The following is a 20164-nucleotide window of genomic DNA, read 5'->3' on the forward strand; positions in this document are numbered from 1 at the left end:
GGCAGCATCGATGTCGGCCTCTCAGTCATGTCCATCAAAAAGAGGGCCCGTCGCATCGACCTGGACACCGAGGAGCATATCTATCACCTGAAGGTAACACAAATGGGAAGAGTCAATAGTGTCATTTTAACATGGAGGTCAGTCGATGACAGTTCAAATCTCTCTGTTCTCTTCCTCTTCAGGTCAAATCTCAAGAAATCTTTGATGCCTGGGTGTCCAAGTTGCGTCATCACCGGCTTTACAGACAGAATGAGATTGTGCGATCTCCCCGGGATGCCACCATGCGGACGTTTCCTCCCCCAGCTGCCATGGACTCCCCCCAACCCGCTGCGAGTGTGGTACATGAAGCAAAGGTGAGTCCTCCCACCCACCTGATAGCACTATCTTCTAACTTCTATCTAAGTTAAGAAAAGTCTTTTGCATGGAAATTGGTTTGCACTGTTTGAATGTAAATAGTAAAAAGACACTATTTGCTACAAAACACAGCAAGGCTACATCACAGATTTAATGTCGATATGGGCCTTTCTTAACAGACCAGTCTGAATACTCTTCATACTTCTGTGTTTCAGGCTTGAAGTAGTTTCTCTCTATGTTCCTAGCAGAGTGCAATTACTTATTCAAGAAGGGTATGTCATGGGGAATGAGAGATCACCTAGTTCTGTTTTTTTTTTTTTATTGGAAACTAGGATAGTGTACCAAAATATCTTCCAGAGGAGAGGAAGTAAAATTCACTGAACATTTACAGTAATGACAGGAAGACTTTATGGTCAGACAAGATTGTGTTTGCCTCTCTGCTGTGATTAGCCTCACCTCATATTTTGTCATTCGTGACTTTGTGGTGTTTCCTTTCAATGTTCAATTTAACAGTTAAATCTACATACAAATACACTAGATGTTAAGGTCAGTGTGATTTGAGGCCTTGTTTTGGTTTTCCATGCCCCTGGTCTCTCCGCTGTATTATGAGGCTAATTGTCAGACTAATGCCTGTGATTGCTGTGAATAAAGCTGACTGGGCAGCTAATTGTATCCTGATCATTAGGATAACAGAAAGGATTGTTTGTCTAGACTGTTACCAGTTTAGTGTGAAGCCCTGGTCCTTGTCAGCTTGCCTGAGTGGTGTGTAAATGTGAGGATGCAGCAAGTGTACTGTATGTTCTCCAGGGACTGATGCTGTGTGCCTCATACAGGCCATTAGAGGTGATCAGTAGGATCTGGATTTAGAGCAGCTGGCTGCAGCCTGATGAGCTCTCCCAGAAGAAAAGCTTAAATGAAAGACTCCAGTACTAGAGTCAAAATTAACTGCTGCATCAAGGACTTAAAAGGAAGATACTCAACATCTGCAAAGACCCAGGAAAGCCTCTGCATAGCAGGATTTGAACATACTCCAAGAAGGAGATAATACTAAACGTTATTCCTGTTGTGACTTTATTCAACCATTTCTGCTCCATAAGTACATGTTTTAAAAGTTGAACACATACATATTTACACATCAGCTGAGAGCCGCTGAGACCTTCCCTGTGTGCTGCTGGACAGATTGACTGAAGCTGTTGAAGGTGCAATGTTCAAGGCACCAAAGAACCATATGGTATAAAAGATCCATTCAAATACCAGTAATAGTTTTTCTTTCTGAATAGCACTGAAAATTCATCTTCAGCCTTTCCGAGTGAAGCATTTATCAAGCAAAAATGCCAAATATTTGCTTCTTGTGGATTTTGGACCGCACCGCACAAAACAAGGAATCTGAAGACGTTTGGCGTCTGGGAAACTGTGAGAGGAATTTTGCACTAGGTTTTAACATTAATGTGATATAGCATTAGCTTATATACCTTCAAATCAAAGAAAAGTAGCCAAGTTGAATTTTATTCATATTATTACATGTTTTATGCTTGTCACTCACAAGTTACAATGAAACAAATGTAAAAAGGAAGTTAACCATTACCCAGGCTGCCAGAGGTTTTATAAACAAAAGACACACAGCTCACCTGCAACACTGACAAACCCAATGGTAGTTTTGGTTTGACAGGGATGTCCTCACTGACCATCACAATTTCTATTTTTCTCTGTCAGAAATACTGCCTGAAAAACTCCAACTGACCTGAATTCTGATTTTCTAGCACCAGAGCAATCTTGTTTGGTTATTGACTGATTTAGATTCATTCCACCATAAAAGTGCTCCACATTTTTCCTCTGGTGATGTGCATTTACTCCGTGTTTGCTCCTGTACCACCACAGCAGGCCAAGCCAAGCAGCCTGCCGTGGCAGCCAGTGGCTCCCAGCAACAGCAGCAACAGCAGCCTGCCTGCGTCCTACAGTAACGGCCAGAGCAAGGTGGTTGCTTGGCTCCAGGAATCAGAGGAGATGGACAAGTGTGCAGAGGGTAAGTGCAATTTTCCTCCTTATGCTGGCAACAAATCTGATTTTACAACGAAGTGGATTAAATCAAGCCTCGGACCTTACGATAAGCCCTTCGAAACCCCTGAGTGGAGGATTGATGACTATTTCATGACACATAACACTGAATTTGTTTGTCCGCGCGTGGGTGTGAATTTTATTTTCAGAGCTCGCACGATGCCAGTCCAACCTGACTGAGCTGAGCCGGTTATTGCAGAGTCTGGAGATTCTACAAAGGACACAGTCAGCACCCAATTTTACAGATATGCAGGTAAAATACACACACACACACACACACACACACACACATCCAGAAACACACACATCCACGGATACAGCACAGAGCAGAAGCAATTTAGTAAGTGTGTTTCATTCAGAGGTTTCTTTCCACACTACATTGTGGACTCTGTGTGTGGGTGTGTGGGTGCGTGTGTGCATGCATGTATGTGTGTGTGTGTGTGTGTGTGTGTGTGTGTGTGTGTGTGTGTGGTCCTCAGAGGCCTGTTAATGATGTAGGTGTGTCAGTCTATGAAAGGTGCAGTCATTTAAAACTTCAGCCTTCATTACCTTTGTAGACTGTTGGGAATCAGTCAGAGCCGCTGTGCACTCCTCTAACTGATCAGAATCTAGCCAGAGCTCATTTTTTGTATCATAGTTTGAAATGCATTTTTCTAACACCACACATCCCATTTGCCCCGAAATTTTGTTTGCAACTCATTTGTGGGAATGTTGTCTCTTTTTTGTCACTTTTGTGTGTTAACGTTTGCTTTGTTTTGTGATGTGTTTGTCCTATTAACCACGCTTTTCATATTTTGATCCACCTGCGCCACAAAGATCAATTGTGTAGAATTGTCAAAGAAAGAAAAGCGCTTGAACAGAAGATGGAGAACAAAAAGTGTCGGCAAAGATGCAAAATTCCAGCTTCAGGTACCAGATTCTATTTTGTTTCTATTTTATACAGGCACAAACACACACAAGCAGGATTTTGATTATGAGATGTTTGAATGGATTAGTCAGATGACAGAGATTTGATCCTTAACAATATTGACAACTGATTGATCATTTTTCAAGAAAAAAGCAGCAAAGCTTCTAAGATGTGAAGATATGCAGCTTCTCTCTGCTTAGCTGTTTTATATTGAATATCTTTGACTTTTGAAGAACTTGAACATCTGAGTGTTTAGTCAAGATAACAAAAGCACAACAGTATTAAACTGTAACCTGCTGCTCTCTGTTCCCCTTTTTAAGAGGCGAGGGTGTTACACAGTCACAGCTGAGACAAAATAGTTTTTGCTTTTTTCTGTCCCCTTTATGCTTTTGTTCTTTTTTGCTTTTAAATTAGTCTGCACTGCAGCCGGTACTTATTAGTGTGGTGTGTCATGGCCTGAGTAATGATTTCTCCATCATTGCAAATTCACCCTTATTTTGCTTAATATATTAATCTGTGCTTCCTGAAAAGACTAAGTGTGCTACATTTGTCATACACTGTGTTTTTCCAACCAACCCCCACGCTAAAAGGAAGTTTTAAAACACTTTTCTTTCATGAGGATATTAGTGATAGAATAACCACTACAGCAAGCAAGTCAAAGGCAACTAGATGTGTTGTTTGGGCGGTGGTTTGTCCTGGCTGTCAGACACACAACACATCAGCATTTTTGTGCCTCGCAGGTGATTGACAGTAGTCCTCTGTGCTCTTCGTCTCTCCAGGTCCCTCTGTCTGCCAGCATGTCCCCTGTCCGCCTACACTCGTCCAATCCCAACCTGTGTGCCGAGCTGGTGGACTTTCAGCCCCCTGTCTCCCGGCTAACAGACAGCGTAGAGTGTGCCAGTGACTACATTAAACTTCAGGAGGAATTCTGCACCATTGCCCAGAAAGGTAGGCAGGTAGTATGCATGGCTGCAGCGTAACCAGGGCGTTATTAGGTGAGATACAGTATGTCCCAATGTCTCATATTATATGTAAATTTTAAGGTATTATTATGGTTTTCAACAAACTGGATTATTTTCATATAGTAGTGCAGGCGATAGTGTCTGTTGGTTACGATAATGGTTTACTCACAAAAGTAATTGTTGAGATCTCAGAACACAGTAGCGTCACTAAGAAGGAGTCCGTTGTGGGCATTAAACACAAGCAGTCAGAAGTTTAGACAGATTTTAAACAAATCCCCAGATTAGCTAAACCCACTGGGGGATCTCTGGCTGAGATCCTTTGTGGAGATGAGAGAAACTTCCAGAAGGACAAACAGTTCTAAGCGTCATGTCTGGTTTCCTCCAGACATGCCCAAACAGTGCAATATCGGCTTTGTCAGACCTGAGGATCTTGTTTTCTAACAGTCTGAGAGTCCTTAAGGTGTTTTTTTAAAAACTGTTACCAAGGAGAGGCTTCAGTCTGGCCACTCTGCCATAAAGCCTAGATCGGTAGAGTGCTGCAATGATGGTTGTCCTTCTGGATGTTTCTCCTATCTCCACATAGGATCTCTGGAGCTCAGCCAGAGTGACCATTAGGTTCTTGGTCACCTTTCTTACTAAGACCCTTCTCCCTCGATTGCTCAGTTTTGCCGGGCAGCCAGTTCTAGGACGAGTCCTGGTTTTTGCAAATTTCATTTAGGAATTCTGGAGGCCACTGTGCTCTTGGGAACCTTCAGCACAGCAGAAATGATTTTGTATCCTTCCCCGGATCTCTGTCTCGACACAGTCCTGTCTCTGAGACCTGCAGGCAGTTCATAGCTTGGTTTCTGCTCTAATATGCTGTCAGCTGTGAGACCTAATACAGACAGGTGTGTGTCCCTCCAAATCATGTCCAATCAATAAAATTCACCACAGCTGGACTCCAATCAAGGTGTAGAAACATTTCAAAGATGATCAAGAGAAATGGGAGGCATCTGAGTTAGACTTCAAGTGTCATAACAAAGGCTCTGAATACGTCTATTGATGTGACATTTCAATTTTTTCTTTTTAATAAATTTGCAAAAAATTCTAAAATTCAGTTTTCACTTTGTCATTATGGGCTATTGAGTGTAGATTAATGGGGGTTGGGTTATTTTAGCATAAGACTGCAGCATAACAAACTGAAAAGGGGGTCTGAAGACTTTCTTAATGCAGTGTAACTGTATTTGTGATAATCGTTATACACAGTATGCTTTTCATGACAAATTAAATTAAAAAATCTGGAAAGCTATGCAATACAGGTGCAAGGCATTACAGGATTTAAAATCTGACTGTAAAAGCAGTTTTTGAAGTCTGTGTTAAAGCTACATGAAATTCATATCTGAGAGAAATAGATGTGAGAGTTTCACAAAGTGTTTTGAGAATAATGATTTTCTTTTTAGGATTGTGACCAAGCAACTGAGGAAAACTGTTACTGTAAAAGGACGGACAGATATGAATCTTTCTTTTTGTCCTATCCCTGTACAGTCCACTCTCTACTGAAGTCGGCCTTCAACACTGTGGCCATAGAGAAAGAAAAGATCAAACAGATTCTATCTGACCAGGAGCAGTCAGACCAGTCAGCCCAGATCAACTCCCTCAGGAAGTCTCTGTCACAGGTAATGAGCCGCCTTTAACCATTACCCATGATGCCTCTGTACTCCGACTATTAGTTAGGGTTCATTAATCTGAACCTTTTGTCAGACATACAGTATTGTATTTGGCTGCTTAATGTTCTAAGTGTGCTAAGTGTGATGCTGTTTAATATATAATTACTGCAGTTGTACTTTGGTGTCTTTAAACTCTTACCTATTTTGTAGTTGTCATGTTTATAAGATATGCTCATTATGACGGGCTGTCAGATAAAACACACAAGCTACAGTTTATTCCAAGCAGTCATGGTAATCACAATTAAAAAAGATGATGAGTGGATATGAGAGCAGAGGCAAGTGAGTCGTGAAAGTCCAATCATCTTTTCCTATATTAATTGGTGAGAGAGAGAGACGTGCACCGTAGTTCATTAACTGTGCTCCTTAGGGCTGTCTCTCTACCCCAGTGATTTAATTGGACTGTTCCTCTGCTAACAGTTGACATCATTTCAGTGAAATGTTTCTGCTGCTTTATCTCTGCTTTGTGCTTAATTGGATGCTGGTGTGACAATGCTGTCACAGGCTTGAGGTCAGGTTTTTATCGCAAAGCTCTGTGGGAAGTTTGTGGTTCGAACTCATGGTTGTTATAGCTGCAGCTGCTGATGTCAATTATTTTAACACCTGCATAGAGGTACTGAGGGATTTTGTTGTCTTAATTTTGACTTTTTAATATTTTATTTCACATATGTTTATATTTGCTAAATAATTTTTTGGCCTCTTGGGGGCAGCAAAAAACATCTCCCCGTAACGTTGATGTGACTAACTTGTTATTAGACAGCGAGCAATTACAAGACAATTACAATCACATTCATTTTGAGCTGTGTTTCTGGCCACCTGAATACTGACTCTCCTTTTAGCTCTGCTTTTGATCTCTACCAACTCAAGGGAAACATCTGGCTCTTAAGCTGCTAAAAGCTGTTCACCTGCTAGTCGCTAACTTTGCCTGTCTCCAGTTTGCTGCTGAACAGATAGTGTTCAGTGGATTTGTCTGCTTGCTGCTGAAATAGATGCTCATTAGAGCAGTGAGAGTGAACCAAAACCGTCAAGTTGTGGGCCTTTCATCCAAAACAATGAGCTGAAAGAACCAAAAATGCTCTGCCGAGATGGGGGGACCTGTAGAGTCAGGTCTGTGGACTCATCACTGAGTGACCCTCTTCACATGCATATTAGTCCATCCATTGTCAGTATTATAGCTGCCTAAAGAGTAACCAACACAATACTTTTAGTAAAACTTTACTTTTTTATTAAATTTTTTTTAATTCAAGGACAAGAAAATCTCCAGTTCATCAAACAAACAAACAAAACATTGGTCAAATTATTAGCATCATTCACAACTAAAAAGGAAAATTAATGTTAATGTTTTTTCATTGTCCTTATTGGGGTTATTGGGAGTCCATATCTTTATTCAGACCACTTAAAGATGATCTTGTTGAACTTTTCCACACAGCCAGTTCTGCTGTAGCAAATGTTTTCCAGGTATAGTGAGGAAGTCATTTCATCCAGCCACTGATTAAAACCAGGCAGACAAACATTTCTTCAAGAGTTTCCTGTATATAGTGTAGGGCTACAGTTCACATATCAACATGTAGTTACATATAGAATTTGGAAAAGAATCCACATTTTTTGTTATCCAGGCCCTGTCCCAAAACGCAGAGCTTCGAACTCGACTCAACCGTATCCACTCTGAATCTGTCTTGAGTGAACAAGTTGTCAGTGTGAACATCATCTCCACGCCTGATGAGGTAGGTTCACTATGGTCAGTCTGTCACTGACAAAGCTCATTTCTGTCCCCTGTATTGCTAAAACACTAAGGCTTCCCAGGCTGGCCAGGTAGTCGTAGTGTTTGCCTCCTCCATTTGTCAATTGCATTATTGATTCCTGTCCTTATAGATTTATGGTCTTTCCAGTACGTCCTGGCAGGTAAGCTTAATAGATCATTATTCTATGCAGAACCTGACACAAAGGTTAATGGAAAAAATGACTAATTAGTAATGGATGGGAGGTTGCCCTCTGGCAAGGATACACATGCTGCAAGATGAACTCCATGTTGTCTTCTAATGGTGCTTGTGTTTGTTCAGGGCTGTGTTGGTTCTTAAAACTGTCACCATAGCAAGGAACAGTGAACATCTCGTGTGTTTGCATGTGTTTGCCTGCAGGCCGGGGAACAGATGGGGATCCCTCTGACTCAGCAGGCCTCTAATGAGAGCCGACTGTCCATGTCAGAGTCTGTCTCTGAGTTCTTTGATGCCCAGGAAGTGCTTCTGTCGGCCAGCTCGTCGGAGAATGAGGTAAAACGCGGGGATAGTTGAGACGGCAGTATGGACCATGAGTAGCAGAAGCTGCTCAAGAAGGGGGGCAGGGGTTAAACTAGCCCTGCTGCTGGGAAGCTAGATAAAACGTCACTGCGATGGCTGGGTGTGGAGCGGGAGTTAGTCAGCAATTAATGAGGGCAGTATGAAAAGCAGAGATAGCGTATAACAGAAACTCAAACAAGCTCGGGCACACAGGAAGGCTCTTTTTTTTAATCTGCCCGGAGGCTTAATCCCTCAGTTGTGTCTCAGAATAATAACACTTGTCTTCTGTCTGTTTCTCTTGATTTGCAGCCTCTAGCTTTGTTAAAAACAGCAGTTTTGTCCATCACTCGAAACAATAATTTCTGCCGTGTTCCCATTTTAACTCCCGTGAACACCCTGCTCCAAATGTATGTGGTCTCTGAAGAGCCATTGAGTATTGTAGCTCCCCAGGCATGCATTGAGCCATGTTGAGGGATTGCTCTCTGTGGAAATTCATCAATCCCCCACCCCATCCTGTAGCTCCTATAGCAGATACATTCAGACCTGTGTTACACTGTTGGCCAAACCTCCACCAGCAGCAGGCAACTGTAATAGAGGCTATTATAGCAAGTGGCTACAATATGTTCCTCTTTGGTGGCATCACTGGCCCCATTGTGTTTGCTATATATAAAGTATGAAAATGCTGCAGTGTCTCATCTCATGATTGCTGCAGTGGGACAGATAGCCGGTGACTGCTGCAGTTTGTTAGCCACTGGCAAACTGCAGCGACTGTGTATGTGTGCGTGTGAAGCTAAGGCTGCGCGCTGTTCTGATCAGAGTTTGTGTTGTACTCGATTGTACTGACTCACTCCGCTCTCTACCTGTTCCACTCACAGGGCTCAGACGATGAGTCATATGTCAGCGATGTGAGCGATAACATTTCCGAGGACAACGCCAGTGTGACTGATAACGTCTCCAGACAAAGTAGGTCCAATTCAGCACCATTACGAGCCTACACCAAGCATCTGTAGTTCTCTGTTAGAAATGGGGGAAAAATTAATAAAGGAGAGGATCACGCTCAGTGGATCAACTGTGCTTCTCACACAGAGACACACACTCTGGCACTGGGAAGCTCATTTATCTGTGTGGCTGAGGCAGTTGACTTTGCAGTGTTGCTCCGTGCCAAAGGCTTCTCTGAGGCTTTATGAAAGCTCTCTGTGTGAGGAGGGATGGGATCTCCCTCCTCCATCTTTGTCACATACCACACAGAGAAAGATAAGATCTCATGAAGATTAAAACACTCCGGGTTCCTGTACAAGTCTGCAATAGTCTGGAAAAATACAGGGATTCGTCATATTTCAAGGAGACTGAAATAAATAGGAATGGCATAAAAAGGAAATAACAAAGTATTAAAAATTTTATTACACATTTTCATGCAGAGCCACTGTCACTTCAGTGTATTTGATATTGTGAACTGTAACCCTACAGCACCAGGCCACATCACACCTGTTCGCCTCCTTACACTGGCTTTCAGTTGGTGTTTTAGGTTTGATTCGATAAAATCTCATTGATTACTTTTAGTGGCCTGGTCCCTCGCTTTATTGCCTGTATGAAGCTTCTTGAGATCCCCCAGCAGATATATTTTATCTATTCCAGCCTGCATTGTACCAGGTTAATAACCAGAGGAGACAGAGCCTTTTTATCTCGAGGCTCTGGAATGACTTCTCCTCGGGAAGCTGACTGAATGAATCTCAACTTTTAAATCTCTTTTAACAGGAATTTCATCCTGATTTTACTTGAATTTTCTCTGTTATCTGATATTATCAGAATTGGCTTATTTTATTCTGGTCCAGTTAATGTGTGGTGTTTATGACTGCAACAGATTTTTTTTTACTAATATTGCTTAATCAGATCATTTTCTCAATTAACTGTTTAGTTGTTTGTCTACAAAATGTCAGAAAACTGTAATAAATGAATAAATAAATAATGTCTACCTTTATCCAATCAAATCAACTGTTGGATAAATTCAGTTTACTGTGACATAAGATGATTAAAAACCAAGACTTCTAGAAATCTGCTAGAAATCAAGATCTGAATTGTTTTGGTTCATATTGAGCTCAATTGTTTTAAAGTTGTGTTTTATCAAATTGCTTTCATTTGTTTGTGTGTGTGTGTCGAGTGATGAACACACAGAAAACCGTAGGAGGTTAATGCAGCCATGAATAAAAGCCTCTAAATTTAGACATTGGAATTTACATTTTTGATTGAAAAGTGACAATGAATAGATTATTAGAATAGATGCTGATGAATTTTCTGTCAGTCAACTGAACAATTAACCAACCTATTGTTGCAGTTTCCCTATTGTTCCCTAAAAATTTCCCATTTGATTATATTTCATAGAGGATTTAATTTTATTTATTGACCTGTAACCTGGATTTTTGGAAAGTTTCCCTATGAATAAAAAATCTTCTTATATTATTAAGAGCAAGCTTCCAAGAGGGACAGTGGCTGTCACAGACAATGTTGTAACATGTCGATCGTTAATGAGGTGGTATTGTTTTCCCAGTGGCCAATGGAGACTTTGCTGGCAGTGCCTTCCGTAACGGGCGACGCACCTGCCTGCCGGCGCCGTGTCCTGACACCAGCAACATCAACCTCTGGAACATCTTGAGGAACAACATCGGCAAGGACCTGTCCAAAGTGTCCATGCCTGTGGAGCTCAACGAGCCCCTCAACACCCTGCAGCGCATGTGTGAAGAGATGGAGTACAGTGAGCTGCTGGACAAGGCTGCTGAGACAGAGGATCCCTTCGAACGCATGGTAATGAAGCCGTCAGATACCAGCACTTTGTGAGATCAAATGATAATCAGGTTTGGTGTCATGTCTGAAGAAGGTTGACCCTTCACCGCTGTTCAAAAAGCTATTAGATGCTTTCTATTGCTCAGTGGTGTTTCTATAGCAGACTCCGAAAATGAGGATTTTCAAGTTGACTTTCAGACACATCTTTAAATTGCTGCTGTATTTTAGTGTTTATCATTCCTCTGTTTGTATGAGGTGACATTGCCAGACATAAGCCAGGATAAATAGTCCCCCACTCAGAGGCGTGTCTGCGAGGCGGCAGTACGCTCCAATGCAGCTGTTGACCTTGGATCCTCCTGCTTTTTTCTGTCTTCATCTTTTTAACAGTGTCCAGTGCATACTAACGTTTGTCTTACTCCTCACAGAGACTGTTGATATGAGCTGGTTAATCCTGTCTTATTTACAATTGGCTGTCTTGTTTTGACTGTCTGACAGGTTCTCGTCGCTGCTTTTGCCGTCTCAGGCTACTCATCCACTTACTATAGAGCAGGAAGTAAGCCATTCAACCCGCTACTCGGAGAGACTTATGAATGTATTCGAGAAGACAAGGGCTTCTGTTTTTTCTCGGAACAGGTACGTTTGTCCACTGATTGTTTTGTTCTGTGAAACAAATTTTTATGCCATGAAGTGCATTTTAAGGGAAGTATTATCTTGGTTTCAAACCTTCTTGGCTTGTGGCCAGTTAGAACAAACCACTCTTTATATTTAACTCTTTGTAATCTCTTGCATACGTCCACCTGTTGCGATCAGATCAATCAGATGCTTTAATTTGCATTGCATGTGTACACTCTTCACATTTAAAGGTTGCACTCTTGATAACTTAGGTATACAACAAATTAGAGCTACATTTAATAATTATAGTAATTACTGATTAGTCTGCTGATTGTTGTCTTGATTAATCAAGTAATTGTTTGGTCTTTGAATTATCAGAAAATAGTGAAAATGCCCTTGATAGTGATAGTAAACAGAATGTATGATGGAGAAAAGAAGAAAATCTTAATGTTTCAGGAGCTGGAACCTGCAAATCTTCAGCATGAAGATGCTTGAAAAATTACTAACAATTATCAAAATTAGATGGTGTATATAATGTGCACTCTGAACAACAACAACAGCTGTCACACTGTTTTTATTTGATCTTGTCTCAAAGGTGAGCCACCACCCTCCCATCTCCGCCTGCCACTGTGAATCTAAGAACTTCACCTTCTGGCAAGGTAGGTTACCTGTCTAATTAGTGAGGGATTTCCCTCAAGGGAACTGTGGCTTATCACAAGAGCCAACGTGACTTAGTCTCTTTAATATCCAACTGAATATTTACAGAGAAACACATTTTTTTTCCTCATAATTTGCCAAGAAATACAAAAAATGCCAGTGCATTGTTTTATTTCTGATTTTTTTGCTCTTTTACTTTTCAGATGTGAGATGGAAAAACAAATTCTGGGGGAAATCGATGGAGATTTTACCAGTAGGGACCGTGAATCTCATGATTCCCAGGTAACTTTGATCCAGATGGCTTGTGTCATGGTTAAATCTAACACACTTTCATCCCAGCAGTGGTTCTGATGCTGCTTTCATTCCATCAGTGTTATTTTAATTACCAGTTTGTGACTTTTAATTGTGTTAACATGAACATTCAAATTATAATTATGACAGAGGAACTGATTTTTCTGATATATCTGAGTTGGCGCTACACCAGCTGTTTGTTGTTGATACAGCCACAAGGCTCAGTGGTGATTAAATCCCCTAAACCTGACAACAAATTATTTTACCAGTGCTACCTGTGCTGTGACAGCTTTTAATAATACAAATGCCTAATCCATCCATGAGCTCCTGTGGTGCAGAGGAATCCACAGGGAGATGCAGCCCATGAATAATGTCTTTCAATGGGAGGTTTGAGGAGGCGTGCAATGCTATTTATATCGCACAAAATCATTTAGACATGAATGCTGAAAATCTGGGACCACTGAATAAGATACCAGATCAAACTAGATCTGATTTTTTTCTTGCTGATCAATGTTCAAAAAAAAAAAAAAGGAAAGAAAAGAAAAGAAAAGAAAAAAAAACCTAAATAAACTGAAATTAAACAAAACAGAATAAAGTCTATATATCGAGTAAGAGATTATGTTGTTCAGCAGCGCCTCAGGTCGGTCAACTGTTATTTTGTCTTTTCTAGGTTTGGAGATAACTACGAATGGAACAAAGTCACCACCTGTGTACACAACATCCTCAGTGGTCGACGGTGGATCGAACACTACGGGGAGATCACCATCAGAAACACAAAGAGCAGCGCCTGCCTCTGCAAACTTACCTTCGTCAAGGTAAAGGAAAGCCCTGTCAGTTATCACAGGGTTCCTGCAGTGTTCACCAAATTAACTTTTTTAAGACCTTTTTATTACCACATATAGCTTAATAACCTTTTCACAGTTACACTAGCCAAAGAATTATGGAAAACCAGTAGGGACTACAATATAGATAACTCTTTATGAAGGACATGCATTTTTATGAATTTATACCACAGTTTTTGTCTACTCAGCTATACATAATAATAATTAACAGTAATACAGAATAATTAATCAGTTAACGTGACCTGGACCCAGGTGAGGGGTATATAATTGCTGCATGGATAAACCAATTACAAATGAATTAATCAATTTGAGTGAATTATTTTAGCCAAAATTGATACTTTCTGATAATGTAAGGACAAACTTTCCAGCTACTGTGGCTACAGCAGTAGTGACAGGTGTGATGGTGCCGACTGAAACGCCACAAAAGATCCAGTCCACTGTTGAACTGAACCGAACTGTTGAATTGAATTGTTCAACTGTGGAATTCAATATTCCTTTTTTTTTTATACCCTCTAAACCTTTTTTTGCTTTGTTTAAGGGAACTAACTTCAGTGCTTTTTAAGATTTTTGAAGCCCTGTATATACCCTGTATCACATATAACTGTTTACTATAATTTACTGTGTATTTTAATATGTATTTGGGAAGTCACATACAGTATACCTGAGCTAAAAGGGCAGTCTTTGTCTTTCAGGGAAACTACTGGAGTTCTAATGTGAATGAGGTTCAAGGATTCGTAATGGATCAGGAAGGGAAAGTGATCCACAGGCTTTTTGGAAAATGGCACGAGGGCCTTTACTGTGGTGTCCCACCTTCTGCTAAATGCATCTGGAGGCCAGGTAGGCATCATTTGCTCACACACACTCACAGCTGGTTTTCACCTAAGATGTGTTACTGGTCACTTGAAGTCCACTGGACGTTTTTAAGGGAGAGAAATAGACTTTTTCACAATAGATTTGGCTCCCTTCCAGTGGATGTGGTAGAGATGAATTTGAAAAAAAATGTTTATACACTGATTTTAAGATGTTAAAATTGATTGTCCATGTCGTTCTGTCCTTGCCAGGCTCCATGCCCACAGACTATGAGCTGTACTATGGCTTCACCAGGTTCGCCATTGAATTGAATGAGCTTTGCCCTGAGCTGAAAGATGTCTTGCCGCGTACCGATGCCAGATTCAGGCCTGATCAAAGGTACAGCATCATATTCTCAGCTGCTTTGAAAAGCCCAGATAACATCGGATGCCGCCTCTGACTGAGAAAGAAGTGGAGGAGATTTAGGCTGCAACATCACTGGAGTTATTCTGCTCAGTATTATTTTTGTCTAATGAAGTCCTGCTAAAGAAGCTGAATATTAAGTTTTGCTACTCCCTTTTTGTGTATGTTGTCTGTGTAGCTGTCTGATTTACTGGATATGTATATTTACTGAGACGCGTTGTTTGGGTCACGCAGGCATCTTGAAGAAGGGAACTTGGAGATGGCATCCACAGAGAAGCAGCGAATTGAGGACATGCAGAGAGCCAGGAGGAAGTGGAACGAGGAGAACATCATCAAACAGGAGCCACGCTTCTTCAAGTAAGCCCAGAGACCAGCGAGCAGATGCGTAAAGCTGTGTGTTCATGACTGAAACTGTGTATACGCACAAAGACAAAGACATCGCATTTATAAAACTGTGCTTGCATCATTCAGTTTATAAATCTCAGTAGTTGTGATACTGTTAACCGTAGATGGGTGCAAACATGAAAATAAATATGCTGCAAAATGCGAGAGCTTGTAGAACAAAAATCTGAACTCATGTTTAAATTCTCACTTTCACAAACATGTAAACTGAATTCACAGAAAGAAACAAAAAAGGTGAGCTTGTAGAAACAATGAGAAACTATTCACAAATGTGTAGATTGATATTTACACTAACACGATAGCTGCAAACATGTAATCCTACATTTACTAATATTTACTTCATTCTTTTACTCAAGTACAACTCTCATTACAACCTTTGGAATCAGTCACTGCAAATTCACAAATGCACTCTGTCGAATCACATAGTGACAAATCTGTGCACCTCAATTTTTGCATCACTTCTTGTCTTGCAAAAGCTCTTCTGTCTCATTTCCACAGCTACAAGTTTTACAACAAAGTTAAAGCAAAAGTCAAGGTACACAGATCCGTCATGTTGGGATGTGAGGGAGCACATTTGTGAGCTTGCGGTGACCACTCGACCTCAAATTCATCTTATGTGTGTGAATATTTAATACAAGGGAAATTTAAGTTCAGAATTTTGTTCGCCAACTTCTCAGATTGTATACTACAAGCTCTGGCATTTTACAACATATTTACCTTCATATAGACACGCCTTTATTCATTCTGCCAGTGAAAGAACAGCAGCACAGTAGCAATGCAATTTCACTGATTGTGCCGCATCTGCACCACAGCACCACCATTAGCGCCTGTTTTATCATTAATTTACCACGTGTCTGTAAACCTCATTAGCATTTACTGTATATCTTATTTTTCATCAGTACACTTCAGAAAAGTAATCAATGAATTGTAGCATAAACAGACTTTACAAAGTGTATCATAATTAGGGATAAAATTACAAAGAAATAAAATTATGCCTACCATGTTAATAAAAATAAATTGAAGAAAGATTCAAATTCATCACAATAATTAATCCAAATGAAGTTTATAAATATACCTTTGATCCGCATTTTGCATATCACTGTATATAGTGAAACTGGCAAATAACTCTGCCTAGTTCTAATTATTACTAGACTATTACTCTCGCCTTATTTTCCCACCTGCACTTTATACCATCCTGATTGCGCTAGAAAACCATGTGTATACATCGTCTGCAGCCTGTGTGTGTGTGTGGAGTGCAAACTCTCACCACATATTGTTTTTATAAATACAAGGTCAAGGTCGAATTTACTGTCATTCTCTCCATACATAATACTTAGTATACAGGGGAACGTAATTGTGTTCCTTCAGTGCTACAGTGTACACAATAAGAACGGATACAATAAAAAACTGCTACAAAGACAGGAAAGTATAAGTAGTACTGACTCAAGTACAATGACTGGATGGATGTGGCTCTTTTCATTAAAAACACTAAAATGTTCTGAGGGATTATAATGTACATAAAAAAATAATGCCTGCAACAATAAAAAAAAAAAAAAAAAAAAAAAGCAGACATGACAGTGGCAACAGGAAAAGTATAAAGGGTACGTTCATACTACGCCTACATTTGTTTGTGAATTACTTTTTTTTTTTCTCCTTGCTTTCAGGTTTATCACTTACAACTGTCGCTCGTGTCTTTTCTTTCAGGAAAGTGGTTGATGCCAATCACAGGGAGAGGTGGGTCTCCAATAACATGTACTGGGAGCTCCGCAAAAACCCCGGCTTCATCAATATGGAATCTACAGCGAACCTGTGGTAGCAAATGGATTGTTCTGTCCATCATATCGTCATCGCAGACAAAAAGGCTGTTACCTATGCACAATAAGGTGTTGAGAGAAACATGTTAATGATAAAAAACATCCGTGTGCATGGATAGGAGCGGCTGCAGAGCTGAGGGATGGCCTGATGCCCAGCGACCCTGTCGAGGGTCTGTGGCGCTGCCACACGGTCACCCATCCATGGAAACATCCTGTAGGATCACCTTCATAGTGCTTGTCCAAGCTGGGTTGTCAGGGCAACAGTCGAACCACTCCTATGTAGATCTATCCTCAGCTCCTTTGACTTCTGAGTATGTCCTTGCCTTAAAACGACGTCACACGATTTAGCGCTTTTTAGTCGAAGCCATTTGATTTCTGACAGCCGTTTGGGTTAGACTAGTCTATGAAGTAGACATTTTGATTACCTATGATACCGTGCATGTTTAGAGAGCAGCTTTCACTGGCATAAAGCCGTATTTACTATGTCATCAATTATTGTAGAAAAAAAGAGGTATTTTTATAAAATATCTTGGACTCAGAATTTAGTGAAAAAGTACTATGTGAATTGGCAGATTTTATTTATTCTTGCCTTTTAATACTGTTGAATCTGTGTGATAGCAGTACTCTCTCTCGGGAAACAACTCATTTACTTCAAACCCCCTCCTCCCCCAACTGAGCCTAGCCTCCCTTCAAACACCAGTCCTTGCACTCCCCCTGCATGGTTACATGAAACCAACTCCTCTGAGTCACATGGTTACATAAATACATATGTAACTCCCTCCATGTATAGTGGGCACACATTCAGTTTGTCCGGTCTCAGTGTGGTGCAGGTAAATGTCTTGTTTCAGTGAAATAACAGACACTCAAACATTAGATGTTTTGTCATCTAAGTGTCAAGAGTCTAAGAAAACACGGTTTAGTAGGTTGTGGAGGTCGTGAAGCCCTCTGAGACACTTTTGTGCTTTATAAATAGAGCTGACAGTGAAGCATGAGTAATACAGTCATATATTTCAAGGCCAAACATTAATTTACTATACATCCATCCACACAGCTATCTTATTTTAAACCATTTAATCAATCAATCAATCAATCAATCAATCAATCAATCGTTTGTCAAAAATGACAACTTCTCATCACAGTTTGCCAGAGCAATGTCTCAAATGTAGAATCCTAATTCTGACTAAAAACCAAAAATGTTCATTTAAAATTAAACAAAGAAAATTGATAACTCTTGGCATTTTTTAAACTATTACCAGCAAACATTCCACTTTTTCAGGATAAATTACCTACATTATTAATTATTACCAGAACCGGTATACATCTTCTGATTATTTAATTAATCAATTAATTATGTCTGCAAACCATGAGTCATCCAGCCACCTGTGTACAGTTATGAAACACCAGAGACACCTACAGGTTGTCCCATGAAAATGCAGTTTCAGGATAAATGAGGATCATTTTAGATGTGAGAGCCCAACACGTTTGTACAGTAACAATTGCGCTGTACAAACATTAAAATTTATGTTTTAATGTGTCTGATTCCCCAGAGACTTTACTGCTATGATGTGGTGTGGGCTTCTGCAAAGCACCAGTTACTTATTTGAAGTTTCTATATTTATTGCAAAGCAGATTAGCTTTAATGTTTTAACTAGTGGACCCCCCCCCCTTTGTGTTACAGAGTAAGAAAATAAAACAGGGGGCCTTTGATTGAAATCAACCCCAACACACCCGAGAAGTCACACATTGTGTATGAGAGCACATTTTGAAGTTGATTCCCCTTGTTCAGGACTGCAGGATGAGGACCCTGAAGGAGAGAGTATAAATATGTAGAGTGAAAAACTATGTGAAGCAAATCCATCTTGTGTGCACTGTTCACATGGTACCGTAGATTCAAACCAAAAAGGTAGTACTGCTTTGCATACATAATCTTTTTTTTTTAAATGTACGTTTTGTGCTTTTAATTTTATCCCCAATCACAAACTCAATGCTACAACTTGTCAGCGTCAGTTTCACTTGCTGTGCCTTAATGCATTTATTAATGCCTCACAAACACACCACTAATGAGAATCCCCATGCCAAGAAGGTAGGCCATTAACAAGTCAAACTCCACACATTCTCCGGTCTCCACCTGCCTACAGACAAATACTATATTGAGGAGTTAGCTGTGGACAAAATGATTTTGAGGGAAATGTCTTTGATGTTATACGTGAAAAAAAAAAAAAAAAAAAAAGGTTTACCTGACTGTAAAATGCTTGCAGTGTTCAAAGATGTTCTGCACTGCTCTGCTACTCCAATATGTAACCAGTACATTTTTGGTGATCACTGTAAATACAGCACATTTTAGAAGATGGGTCACTACTGCAAAAGCGGATTCCTTTTTCCTCCTCAGTGATCACATCAGTGATTTTGTTTCACAAGACTGAATCCCAGCAGCAGTTTTGAGTGGAGGTCGGGGCAAAGCTTTGCGTAGTGTTTGGTATCATAGAGTCAGACTGTAGTGAAGAAAAAAAAAAAAAAAAAATCATGAAACCTTCTCATGCTTTCTTCGTCCATTGTTCTACCTGCATGTCTAGACAACTTAGCCTGCCAATGAATGTTGCAGATGCCTTATTAAAAAAAAAGTTTTTGTTTTCTCAATTGGGCTCTCATGTTTTGTTTTTGTTTTGGACTGACATGCATCACAAAGTGTCAGCTCAGTTTTCTTTCCAATCTGTTTCCTAATGGGTACCTTCTAAAGTGCAATTTTAACAAAGTACATATCTTTCCATGAACACTGTACACTGCTGCTACATAGTGCTTGTTCTAATAAAACTGTAAAACTCAGCTGATGAGGAGTGAGTGGTTTATATGTAAAAGACATGGTCTTAAGATTGAAATAATCTTTCCACATGAAAATTTCGATGTGAATGGAGCTGTGTCAAATAATCTTTCTGTCTTTAATATGACAGGAAATAATGAAATATGTCCGGTCCAGTTTCTAAGATGATGTCTTAAAATGTCTAGTAAGTCTTGGTATTTCTGCCTGAAAAATTACTTAAACCATTAATCACTTATCAAAATAGTTACTGTTCATTTTTCTGTCCATCAACTTACCAATTAATCAACTTATCTATTCAGCTCTAATTGTAAAAAACCCCCCAAAAAACAAACAAAAAAAAAACTCTTCACAAATCACAAGATAAACCACTCTTATCTCATATGTATTATATGTGTTGTTCTCTTCATGTGGATGTTTGAGTTCCACTGTGCAGAGAGATATTCAGTGCACAGTTGGACACTAGGAATGGGGAGGGTTTCTC

The 20164-nt window shown here is 40.1% G+C and overlaps 1 protein-coding gene across 1 annotated transcript in view; it reads left to right on the forward strand.

The window, feature by feature from the left end:
• osbpl6 (oxysterol binding protein-like 6) overlaps positions 1-19688 on the forward strand; it is a 38389-nt gene extending 18701 nt beyond the window's left edge. Inside the window, exons 4-22 of the mRNA XM_087171531.1 lie at positions 6-93; positions 183-353; positions 2233-2377; positions 2559-2662; positions 3226-3318; positions 4096-4264; positions 5803-5933; positions 7598-7705; positions 8120-8251; positions 9133-9220; positions 10803-11056; positions 11531-11668; positions 12243-12306; positions 12508-12586; positions 13266-13410; positions 14130-14274; positions 14499-14625; positions 14884-15006; positions 16756-19688. Coding sequence (XP_087027657.1) covers positions 6-93; positions 183-353; positions 2233-2377; positions 2559-2662; positions 3226-3318; positions 4096-4264; positions 5803-5933; positions 7598-7705; positions 8120-8251; positions 9133-9220; positions 10803-11056; positions 11531-11668; positions 12243-12306; positions 12508-12586; positions 13266-13410; positions 14130-14274; positions 14499-14625; positions 14884-15006; positions 16756-16867 — 2416 coding nt within the window. The 3' untranslated portion in view covers positions 16868-19688. The remainder of the gene's footprint in view (positions 1-5; positions 94-182; positions 354-2232; positions 2378-2558; positions 2663-3225; positions 3319-4095; positions 4265-5802; positions 5934-7597; positions 7706-8119; positions 8252-9132; positions 9221-10802; positions 11057-11530; positions 11669-12242; positions 12307-12507; positions 12587-13265; positions 13411-14129; positions 14275-14498; positions 14626-14883; positions 15007-16755) is intronic.
• The last annotated feature ends 476 nt before the right edge of the window (positions 19689-20164 follow it).

Source organism: Seriola lalandi, unplaced genomic scaffold (genome assembly GCF_002814215.2).
Source record: "Seriola lalandi dorsalis isolate HSWRI2012SDOR001 ecotype SW California unplaced genomic scaffold, Sedor1 jcf7180002049685, whole genome shotgun sequence".
Classification (NCBI taxonomy): Eukaryota; Metazoa; Chordata; class Actinopteri; order Carangiformes; family Carangidae; genus Seriola; species Seriola lalandi.